Source organism: Aspergillus multicolor (assembly GCF_047715735.1).
Source record: "Aspergillus multicolor strain CBS 133.54 unplaced genomic scaffold BDW74scaffold_1, whole genome shotgun sequence".
Lineage (NCBI taxonomy): Eukaryota > Fungi > Ascomycota > Eurotiomycetes > Eurotiales > Aspergillaceae > Aspergillus > Aspergillus multicolor.
In genome coordinates this window covers 2,028,390-2,040,052 of record NW_027395952.1, presented here as the reverse complement: position 1 = coordinate 2,040,052, position 11,663 = coordinate 2,028,390, and the positions used below count along the sequence as shown (strand labels likewise).

At 52.6% G+C, this 11,663-nt stretch overlaps 3 protein-coding genes across 3 annotated transcripts; 2 read left to right on the top strand and 1 right to left on the bottom strand.

The window, feature by feature from the left end:
- Positions 1-647: 647 nt before the first annotated feature.
- On the bottom strand, positions 648-2,153 carry BDW74DRAFT_6699 (uridine-cytidine N-ribohydrolase). The gene is made up of 5 exons (XM_073733406.1): positions 2,055-2,153; positions 1,983-1,990; positions 1,706-1,910; positions 1,331-1,647; positions 648-1,279 (listed from the first exon to the last, which is right to left on the bottom strand). The coding sequence occupies exons 1-5, from the start codon at positions 2,104-2,106 to the stop codon at positions 734-736; spliced, it is 1,128 nt and encodes a 375-aa protein (XP_073589971.1). The 5' UTR covers positions 2,107-2,153; the 3' UTR covers positions 648-733.
- A 230-nt stretch (positions 2,154-2,383) lies between these two features.
- On the top strand, positions 2,384-6,137 carry BDW74DRAFT_164804 (PXA domain-containing protein; the record flags this gene model as incomplete). The annotated part of the gene is made up of 3 exons (XM_073726317.1): positions 2,384-2,900; positions 3,072-3,771; positions 5,387-6,137. 3 exons carry the CDS (start codon positions 2,384-2,386, stop codon positions 6,135-6,137), a joined length of 1,968 nt encoding a protein of 655 aa, XP_073589970.1.
- Positions 6,138-6,227: 90 nt separating this feature from the next.
- On the top strand, positions 6,228-7,359 carry BDW74DRAFT_142615 (uncharacterized protein). Its single transcript, XM_073722753.1, has 2 exons — positions 6,228-7,206; positions 7,329-7,359. The coding sequence occupies exon 1, from the start codon at positions 6,546-6,548 to the stop codon at positions 7,104-7,106; it is 561 nt and encodes a 186-aa protein (XP_073589969.1). The 5' UTR covers positions 6,228-6,545; the 3' UTR covers positions 7,107-7,206; positions 7,329-7,359.
- The last annotated feature ends 4,304 nt before the right edge of the window (positions 7,360-11,663 follow it).

Sequence of the window (11,663 nt, the reverse complement as noted above, 5' to 3'; positions counted from 1 at the left end):
ATATCCTGAATTGTTCCACCGCTAGTCTGGGGTCGATGATCTCCTCTGATTCTTTGTTCCACTATACGGATCCAGTCAGCTGCACAAGAACTTTGGGAGTGGTGCATTGCCCCGGCTTGAAATGGCGTCATCCGGGTATATCCGTCTATGTACTAGTATGAAATGCCCAGATCTTCTGCAACTACTGCTGTCCTCAGGTACTGTTTCGGTAGGACCTTGAGGCCACCTGGAAGTCGCAACTCGGCGTCCTGAAAGCTATGTTCCTGTGGCTGGGTGGCTGTTGCCAACCGACAGAATGGGTCAGCTGAAGAAGGAAGCAAAGCTGAACGACGTTTCTGTTATTCCCTCAGTCGGCACTCCCAGGATAAAGCAGAAGTCTCTTTGAGAACATTCTCTTCCATCTTCAGCAACCATATCTTGCCGGTAATGTTATATCCGAGATGTCCGCGATCTTATAAGCCGCGGCAAGTTCCCAGAGTGTCCACAGCTCTTTTCCGAGAAGATTATGAAATGCTCTGTAGAAGGTCGCTTGAATCAGAGGTTGGGAACATGAGACCAAAAGGGGGTGCCCTTTTCATGTGGTCTCAATCTTCACAGTGTCTGCATGCACTTGAGTCAATAAACGAGTAATACACTGCTCCATCTATATTGGCTCTTGGAATGTCTAAAGTATGTACACTCTAATGACTTAGGTCCTGCAGATCTATGTGACTAGGCAAAACTGCACGCAGACTTACGCTGCGGCCCGCGACGCATTCAGTTCATCTGCGCGTCTGATGCAATCCACGATAATAGCCCAGAAAGCCTCCAGGTCAACCCCACGGGGTATACAGACCCCTGTCGGGTTACTGGAAACAACCGAGCGGCCCAACTGACCTACCAGGGCAACATCAGTTCCATGAAGCCCATCAGTAACGACAGTGACGGCGAAGCGCTCGCGGTTGCGGTCATCAAACTTCAGAGCCTGTTCGGGGTGCTTGCTAGCAAAGTCCGAGTTGAGGGTGGATATGATGGCTGCTACGGCGAGGGGATCGTGCAATGGAGGACCGGCCGTAATTCCAAATTCGGTTTCGTACGTCGACGCAAAGAAAAGAAGTAGTTCGTATAGCATTTGGCGGAGCACGGTGGGCGGAGTTGAGCGGTCTCCATTGCCGTGTAAGACACGGGTTTGGACATCACGGGAGGCAAGGACTTGGTGCGTCAGGTCTAGAGTCATCAGGAATGTCTTCGGTGCGAGGACCTCGTTGCTGAAGATTGATTGGGAGGCTTCAGGATCGCACTATGAAAGTTAGACTTGGTTCAACTGGACCACGGTTCATGAGCAACTTACGTAGATGTTGAACTCCGCTAACGGAGTAACATTTCCAACACGTTTTTCATGTCCAATTAATCTGCTAATAGGGGCATCCGCGAAGCCATCGCCAACGCCACCACCCATGATGCTGAGACCTTTGATATGCGATGCGACTTCTGGGAAGGTTGCGAATAACAGGGCGATATTGGTCAAAGTACCTGTCGCGATGACCCAGGGTGTGCCCTCAGGTTGGGCCATGAGGGCATCGCGCATAGCCAGAATGGGGTTCTTGTCTGTATTCGGTGCCCTTGAGGCCTTAGGAAGGAGCTCGGTTCCATCAATACCTGAATCGCCTGCATCCGTCATTGTGAGATTAGCTCGCTATACAAAGAGCTCAGTAGGTAAACGGACCGTGAATGTTAGGGGCGTGCACAGCAGGCCTACACAATGGCTTCTTGCTTCCTGGGTAGACGGGAATCTCGGGCTTGCCGATGGCCTCTAGAAGCCTGGTGGCATTGACGGTAGTGTTCTCCAACGACGCATTGCCATGGATGGTCGTGATACCGAGGAGGTTAAGGGAGGGGTGATGAGCGGCAAGGAGGATCGCGAATGCGTCCTAGATTTGCCCGATGAGAACTACATTAGATCCTCGTGGCTCAAGTGCAGTGTAGCTTCAGTTAGGACTTACATCGTGGCCTGAGTCAATGTCAGCTTTACTGGACGGCAACGGTAGGTCGGGATACGGGGTTGGGCTGCAGACCAGGATCACAATCCAGCCAGAGAGGGATTGGTATGTCTGATGCAGTGGTCATATTTACGTTGTTAAAGCAAAATCTGGACTACCTTTCGTGAAGATTGGTGTCTCTACAAGACGCTTGTACTCCGTAGTCTGGGGTCCAGGAGGCGGGGATCCTTATCCTTATCTCCATCCTTATCGGAGCAGCCCTAGCCCTAGTTTCCGCATTCGGACACGGGCAGCAGTGACGTTTCATGGTCGCGTCTCGGAGCTACTGCAGATGCTGCATCTGAATCTCCGATATATTTGCGCTTCCCTTGCTTTATCTTACGTCGCGTTCTAACTACGATGAAATGACCACCGATCCTGTTTCTTCGGGCCTTCAACCCTTCTCACAACTCAAGGCAGGCCCAACCACATCCAGCTCCAGGTCGACAGCCGTGCCAACCTCCCCGACATCCACCGCCGCCTCGCAGTTTCCCAACCGGCAGCCGCTGAAGAACAACAGTCGGGATGAGCAGCTTAACGGATCAAATGACAAAGCTATGGCTGCTCTGGTTCGACGCGTGCTTTGTCCTCAGCCGGGAAACCATGGTAGTGCCACTTCCCTGAATGCTCCAGAGGAGCTGCTACCGCCGCTTACGAGCTCGAATGATGTGGACCGTCAACTCTACACCCTTGTCGCTATGATCATCAAAGAGTTCATCTCTTCCTGGTATTCAAAGATCACGTCAGATCAAGCTCTTATCAACGAAGTGCTCCAGCTGATCGCGCATCTCACTCGAGCGCTTGAGCAAAGATTGCGGGGAACGGATATTGCACAGCTGGTTCTGGACGATATTCCTGCACTAGTAGAGGCGCATATAATCTGTGAGTAGCTGACCACGTTGACACCGGGGCATGACACTCTTAATAACCGTGGCTTTTGAGGGTCAGCGTATCGTCTGGCCAAAGAGCAGTCGAACTTGTCTGGGCTATCGTCCTCGTCTCGCGAGATATACCATGCCTTGAATCCGCACCCTGGTTTATCACCGGTTCCAGGCACTCTGGATATTGAATCTGTCACGCAGCAGCGCAATAACGAAGAGATATACCGGCGATTGTTGATGGATGGCGTTCTGGCGGTCCTTCTTCCCACCGAGGACCTCGAGAATGCGTGTTTGCGAACTTTGCTGAGCGACATCCTATCTGACCTTATCCTGGGAAATCAGATAAGTGGCAAGGTATGTGAAGGCTGGTTCTTGTGGGACAGTACGACAAAGCTGCTGGATATGCTCTCAAGGGATAACGACGGACATGGGCATGGCGCGACAGAGGCAGAAATCCTTCGCCCAAACCAGTTGCAGCAATTTGGTCTGCTTTCAAGCACAGACGACGAGAATGATCGTTTAACTGCTCCTACTCAATCACAAGTCTCGAGCTGGATATGGCAAATTCTCCAATATGGATTTTCCGCATATGTGACTCTACGATTCATCGTAGCTGGGCTGTTTCGCAATGCGTTCACACCGCCAGTGATTCCAAATTTGCGCTCTCCAGCTAGCTTCGTGGACGAGTCAACTGCGAAATACCATGGCACAGGGAAGCGCCCGGTGCTTGACTATCGACTGTTTGGCATGCTGTCGCAGTTGCTGGATGTTCCTCGGCGGATGCCATGGTTAGGAGGACTTTTAGCCCTCTTCCAGTACTTTATCCTGGCGGGTCCAGGGAAAGTGGGAGACACAGGGAGCGTGCTTGACAGGTGAGTGGCTCTGATTATTTGGAATTCTGAACTCCCCTTCCCTACACATTCCATGGTCGCACGAAGTATCACAGGCCTTGCTTGTACTCCGTCCACATGGTCCGGACCTGTCTTAAGGAGAGAATCGGAAGAACCAAGGGCAGTTGACTCTCGAATTGATGGGCTGTGCGCGAAAGAGCCAAGCGAGCAAGCCGTATGTGGTTTGATTTCCGAGCAATGATCTACGAATGGTGCTGCAAACTTGGCAGGCGCTTCTGAGTCCGGCCGATTCAGGCGGGTCATTGGAAGAAGGCCGAAGGACAAGCGGGACGTCAATGCAGCAGATTTACATTGCTCGCATGCTGCATCGATCACTTGATCTGCTGGTGGATGCAAGGCGCATCCTTCGCAATCAGCAACTACGGGCGCTCATTCGCTGAGGCGTCTGTAGTATCGGGCGTTACAGACCTGACCTCAAAATACCGTCATATAACGATGCGCGTATCGTCAATACGACGGCGGAGGGAGGTCCCCGACGGACCCCGGGCAGTCTTCGGGATCATTTCTCATTTGGTGCATGCCCTGAAGTCTGTTTGTACCGCAATTGATGGTCGCCACTTGTCCGGGCCTTTATGTTCCAGGGCAATATGAGGCTGCTCACCGATTGGCTACGTCTGAATAGACTGGCAAATGTTCAACGTTTTCTCTTTGAGCTTTGTCCTTTCTTCAGTGCTTATGGTTGCTCAGGAGTGATTGGACAGGCCCGGCCCTTTCCGTGCCGTGCTGGAACCAGACTTCGCTGCCCATCACCGCCTGAAGAAGCAGGCTCCGGCCCCCTTAACATCTTCACGGGATCGGAGAAAGGACAATCTCGGGCTCGCCGATCAGGAGTTGGCGGGAGCAACCACCCTTAGTCGACGTTGACGAGGCTATTTGGCATCTGAATCACGGATACCTATGGCGATACCGCTTGCAGTGATGGCCATTTTGTTAGCCTTGGTTGCATAAAAGGACCACTAAGCCAGGTCTTTTTTTGCTTGCATTGTCTTTGCTCAAGCCAATCAGCGAAATTCCTGACCCATGAATTTTTTAAATTCGACCTGCAGCCGAGGAGGGTTCCATCGCTCCTATCGTGTTCAGGCCTAACGGCTTAGCCTATGAGATCCCGCCAAATTTGTGGCTGCTTGGTGGCTCACTCTGATTGACGATGCACGCGCCGAAGAAAAGCCTTCTCGATTTGAGCATTGACATTCGCCGTCAACGTCTCCAGTGCTGAGGGGCCGTAGCTGGTCCAAGCTTCTCGATTTGCTCTGATCGAGCAGATCCTGTTCGCTCCTGACGAGTGCGCATCGAATGATGAAATACCTTGCCGGCAGTTAAGCCAACCGCACTACTGCTCAAATCGGGCAGAGATGAGGGGCCAGAAGGCAACCCCTGCAATCGGGGAAAGTACTTGCCAGGGCCCCTGAAATGGACTGCTTCTCCACACCTATCGCTCGCCTCGCCTTCCCACTAGGCTTTTGGTTCTTTCGACCGTTGCGACAGCTTATTCCCTTGTCCTTTCCCCGAATTCCACCTCTGCTAGCGAGCTTCAGCCAAGGAGATGAGAGCTGTACTGACCTAGTCCTTCATTTAGGTTTCTCCACGAAAATATCGAGGAGTACGTCCTCACCCCCGCTTTGTTACCCAACCTCCTACAGGCATCGCGGGAGGCGCTTTTCCCGCAAAATCCGCGCCCGAAGCCTGAACTGAGCGTCAATCGCGGCGAGGTGCTGACGTCGACCTCACCACCTACTCTGCCAATGCCAGGAGCGCCGCCATCCATTAATGCGACACAGACGACTACCGCCTCTGGCGACAATGCAATAACGCCATCCGATATTGCGACAACGGTGTCGCCGGATCAGCAGCGGCATCCCTCACCCGCCGAAGTCGCCTCAATAAGGCGAAAATGCGCACTCGGCATTTTGTCTCTGGTACCTCGCCCAATCGCGCGCCGTCTATTTGGTGTTCTGGCAGAGGCTTGCCCTGGCCCTGGCGAAATATCCTCGTCTGTTCAACCGCCGGCCCAATCTCCGCACCAGTCTCAGACGTCCGGGTCTGGCGCTAGGATGGATCGTCTTTCATCGTCGCCTTCGCATTCGTTACCGGCCTTGTCTTCGGATAGTAGTGGCAGTGGCGATGATAGTAACAGTGACGTGGAGGAGTCGCTCCTCGCTTCGGCAATTGAGTCCGATGTCCTTGATCTTTTCGCAGATGAGTACTGCAACAAGCACCTCGTCTACTCGATCATCGAGACTGTGCTCGCGAAGCTCCTGCCCGAACTGTCAGATCGTAGTATTTCCGAGCTTATGGAGGACAGGGCCGTTCTTGTACCTGCTGCCTGAGGTCCCCTGTACGGAGTACTTCGTACTAACGTACCAACGTACATTCTTGCCGATCCTTTGTACATATTAATGAGTAATGCTAATGACCTCTCTGATTATGGAGTATATGACTGCCTGCCTAAGGGTGAGATAAGCACCGAGCTTCATGCTGACTCGTCTAGGTAAGCTTATCCTTACAGAGGACGGATAGGCCATGACCCATCGGCGTTCTATGGTGCCACTCGTGGGCCATGGCCCATTACTATCAATCTCGATAAGATCGCATCTCGCCTATAACACGACTAGAATATTCCCTTCCAACACAAATCCCCTTAACGCCGTAGACAAGATGCCACTACCACCAAACGCCCGACCTCGGGGAACCTTTCCGCCTTCCAGAAACCCTTCCCCCGAGTCTTCGAGCTCAAAATGGAAGGCGCAACGAACCGCCCTTGCCAACGCCAACGCCACGCCAAGAACAAAGAGACAAAGAAACCGCAGACTGTGGCATGCCATGGCGTTTTCAACCTGACACTTACAAGGCACTTGCACTACTCACTACGTACTGCAGGTAAGTGCAGGTGCAAGGCAATTTCAACGCAGCCTGGGACAGGAAAATGGAATTATGGCCATGGCCGTGGGCCCGTGGTAGCTCGCCCTCCTTGTCGCTGTCGGAGACTACTGCCTAGGAGGAGGTTCTCGGATCGAAGCTCTCGAGTCTTCCGGCCGACCGGTTCACTCGGCTCGTCTCATCTGATCGAGAGGCGCAATGCACTATGCTGCACAGTGCAGGCAGTGCAGGCAGTGCAGGCAGTGCGCACCCCTTGCCCTGTCCTGTGTATCCTGCATGCGACGCACACCCCGGACTTCTCTACATGCTCATCGAGAACTCATATGTGGGAGCTGTGCTGGGTGGTACAGAGCTGGGCGAACCGGTCAGCTGGAGCTATCGGCTCCAGCTATCTGTTTGCTCTGTACTGGTATCTCTGAGCATACTCAGTAGCAGTGAGTAGAGTACGGGGTGAAATTCGGAGTAATAATCGCCAATAGAGCTTATGCTCTCCAGATCCGAGAGGGAGCTCTTTACGTACTTAGTATAGGAAATGTTAGTAATCTCATGCGCCCGTAAGCTGTTCTACCGCACCGATCGTAAGGGAAGAAGTACCCCGTATGGATACAGAAGCAAGCAAGAGCCAAAGTACGTTTACCTACTTAAACCCACACTCCTCAGAAATACAACGAGATACCAGCATCTCGCAGGCGAATAAGGTGGAAGGATAAGTACACATCGGTACCAGCCTGAAAGGTCGGGTAGATATACATGGAGCATTGCCCCGAAGAGTAAAGAGCAGAGATGACGTCGAGCTAGGCCGGCTAGTTGCTCAGGGAAGGCCGGCTAGTCCAGTCTAGACCGGGGCCGCGTGAACTGGTCCTGTCTTGTGCGGTTTTGTCTTACACTTTGCAAACCGACTGGAAGGAATCGAGGGTCAAGGATAAGGCTCCCTCGGCTGCGAGAAGGAGGAGTTTGTGTCGATGGGTGACGCAAAAGATGCGGTGAGAACTGGGAAAAAGGTACTTCTGTACGGAGTACTGTACTCATCGTAAGGTGTGCTGGGGAAAAAAGAAAAAAAGAAAGCATGGATGGAGCCGGGTCCATTTGGCAATTGTCAGCATTAGTAGTTGTGGCGCGGGGCATCCTACGCCGGAGACTTGCATTGAAAAAATAAAGTAGATTGGATAGATAGATGGCCAAGATTTGAAGAGAGAATATGTTATGTAGATAATGTACGCTGGGAGATGAGAGGAAGAAATGTGAAAGTAAAGTAGAACAAGCAGGGAATCGATGCAGTTCGCGCGAGCGAGTTGGTTTAGACAGCCGCAGGTGATCATGCAGACAAGGATAGTGCAGCAGCAGAAGAAAAGGACACAAACATGAGCTCTCTCATCGTCTCCGCCTGGGGAAATGACAGTAAGCTGGTAAAGATGCGCGACAAAAAGGAACAAGAGATGAAAAAGCAAATCGCGCCATTGCCAATAGTGATATATCCGCCATGCATCCTATATCTCAGGAGCAGTAGTGTCCTCTGTCCCCCAATGAATATCGTATAAACTGAAGGAAGTTGAGGTCGCCCTCGTAGTATCTGTATAGTCCGTCCGGTTCGTCCGGTTTTGCCCAAACCCCAGCAAAATGTGCAGTACAGCAAGTAATGAAACAGGGAATCAATAGTAAACAAAAAGCAGCAAATCCAATGAGCATATACAATGATGGAATAGATAACAAGCCACCCAAGATTGAGTGATAGGCCGTATAACAGGACCACATGGGGAGGGAAGCCGCGTTCTGGTGACTGATTCAGGAGTGTACATGGGTTTAACCAAAATTATGGACGCTTCGCTTCTTAGTGAGACGAGGTTGATGAAGTGCAGGAGCGTCGTCGTGCTCGTCGATACGAGTGAGCCCCCCTGGCAGCGTAGGGGGCTGTTGGGCGAGTTGTAACCTCTCCAGTAGTTTGCCGATCGTAAGGGCTTCTTGGGCGCCTAGTCCAGAGCTCTGATGCTCAAAATAGTTCACCACCAGCTCCAAAGCCTTGCGGGCTTCGTCCTGTGTCGGGGATCCTGGAGAGCTGGTCGGGGAGACGGTCGTAGACTTCGAATATGACGGAGGGTATATAGTTCTAGCCCGAATGTCTGGGTTGCTTCGGTTACGTTTAATCGTGCCAGCGGATGTATCGATGTTGAGGGGGATTTTCTGATCGTTGGCCTCTCCAACGGCGTCCTCCATGGCAGCAGGTAAAAGTCCCTTCATGGCAGATGTCGGCTCGGTTGAATCGTCCGCGGACATAGAGAGAGGGTCGGCGCTAGCAAGTGGGAATGTCTGGCTTCTAGGTCTGCTGGCATTTGCGTCGATGGGAGAAATACGGGACTGGCTGGACGGGGTGAACGGACTCTCGGTAAGCAGCGTGGATGTTGGGGAGAAAGAAGAGGTCGTATCGAGCGAGATAGTACTCCGAGAGTGCGATTGTTGAAAGTCGATTCCAAGGTCCGTGGGTCCAATGGAAACACTCCCTCTGATGTTCTCGTGGCTCTGGGCGGGAGACAACGGCGAAGGAGATATAAAGCCAGTACCCCTAGGTGAGATTGGAGAAAGCACAGTGGGCGAGTGCACAGCGGATGCGAGAGCCGAGTTGATACTCAGACCGGTCGGGCTCAGACTGGTTGGGCTTTCTGGTTCACTCTTTGCTCCGAATGAGCCCTTTCGGACCTTGGCTCCCAGCAAGCCATTCTTGTGCTTGAATTTCTCCAACCAGCTAGTGCTCGAGACCTTTTCCTTGCCGTCTGAGCCACAAGTGCTGGCGAAAAAGAGAGCCTTTTCTCTGATCATTTCATCGGTTAGGCCATGCCCTCCCCGCTGATAATTCCTAACCCAATTGGAAAGGGCCTTCTCAATGTCAGGCACTCGGCCCTTGGCCCTTTTGATAGGTGATCGACTTCCATCCTCAGGGTTGAGATACTTGTCCTTCTGCCGCAGTACTTTTGAGACGGTGCTACCAGAAGTTAGAAGTCGCCCACCTAGATTGGGAAACAAAAAAAGTCCTTTACCTTCGTTCGACACCAAAAAGTGCTGTTAACCAGTCATTAGCAATATCTCGACTTTGAGAAAAGAGGAACGTACCTCCGATATCACTTTGTTTGGCGGTCTTATTCTCCTCGGCGTAGATGCACATCCTCCGTCGGTCATCGTCGGTTAGAGTCCTCCGGGGAGTTGTGCTGCTCGCGGATGACTTCCTAGGGGCTGGCACTTGGGCAATTGGAGATACAGACGGGGCGATAGGAACCGGAGCCACTGGGTGCTCGGCGTGCTGGAAGGGTGGCTGAGAGGTAGTGGTAAGCATGCTGGGCCAGGTATTGGAAGGTACAGTCATTGGCAACGCTGGTGGCGCATAAGGTGGTGGTATCGTGACGCCGTAGGAAGCATCTAAGGGCACATGGACCGGATATCCAAAGCCGTGATAATCCAATGGAGGCGAATGTTGCTGGGACGGATGGAACCCGCCCATATCCATCCACGGAGACTGCGTAAAGCCATTGTCCTGGGCATGGGGAGTCTCCGTGTCCATGGCGTTGGAGCTGGGAGCTGCGAGGCGAGAGCTGGAAGATGGACGTTTGGAGTAGGCCGGAGACGAGGCGTCAAGCTGGCTGGCGGCGGGGAAGAGGCGCTATAAGCTGCACCCCAAAGAAGACTCGAGAGGCGTGAGGGGGAGGAAGGATGAAGGAAAAAGCAAAGGAAGCTGGAGAGGAAGAGAGAGAGAGAGAGAAAACTGCTGGAAGGGGAAAGAGCAAAGTACTGCACTGCCGTCCGTAGTCTAGAGCCAAGAGGGATCAAGCAGATGCAGGTGCATAGTCGACATGGAACAGACGCAATTACAACAATCAGACATCTAGAGCAAAGCTATCTGCAATCTGTATACCGAGTAGGAGTGGGAATGAGAAAAGAGAGAAGAGGCGACGGCGAGGGACAGGAGGGGAGGTCTAAAATGGAATGGTTCAGGCGATCACAAGAAACGAGTCTGGAGGCAGGCAGGGGAAAGGTATAGGACTAGGAGCAGTCTGAGAGTATCAGAGCAGCAGAACAGGCAGAGCAGCGTCCACTGGATGGTGGATGGTGAAAGTGGTACCTCGTCGTGCTACCCCGGTTTGCCATTAGCCACTTTCGGTGCATTCTTTTATATTCGCAGTTCAAACCATTTCAGACTGGTCAGAGCGAGAGATTAAAATTACAGGCCCAGCATCGAGAACCTGCGTTTCTAGCCTTTGATTGGCCCACTCGGAATCCTCTGCAGCAGAAATGGTGGGGGAGTCGGGGCCTCATTGGCCGTGCGCAGATTGTCGCGATACCAGACGTGACCACAGCCCTCGTCATGCTGCGTACGAGCGTGGTCAGGTACCGTACTCGAATACGCTGCTTGTTCCTGAGCCTAACGCTGTTGGGGATCGTCTGGGAGGTCAGGTTCTGCTGTTACACCGACATGGAGATGGAGGCCTGACTTGAGATTGAGAACGGTAGAGAGCAGCTCGAGTCTCGATAGATCTCGGTGGAGCCGGACAAGGAAGGGCTGAATGGACAAAGAGAACGCAGAGCCACGGTCCAACCGCAGAAAAAGCACTCACTCATAATAATGCGATTCTCCTCCCTCGCTCGCCTCTCAATTCTGTCTCCATCCACTCAACCCTATTCGTGAGTCTTCCTTCAGTTCTCGATCCAGCCCCGTTGCGCATTGTCCGCCTCTAGCTGCCTGTCAATTACATAGTGTCTATGATGCCTGTATGTATGACGCTGAGGTCGAGGTGTACAGAGCAGCAGCTCCACCCATCAGGCCTGAAGATCAAAACTGAAACCGTAGAGATGATCGTCCTCGGTCGAGAAACCTTGGGAGATGACTCGCTGAGGCCGCGGATTCCTTCCCCGTGAAGGACCCAGACGATCCAGACAAGACTCCAAGACATCTTGAGTTTTTTGACGGACGGATCGCGACTCCGCTAGGAACC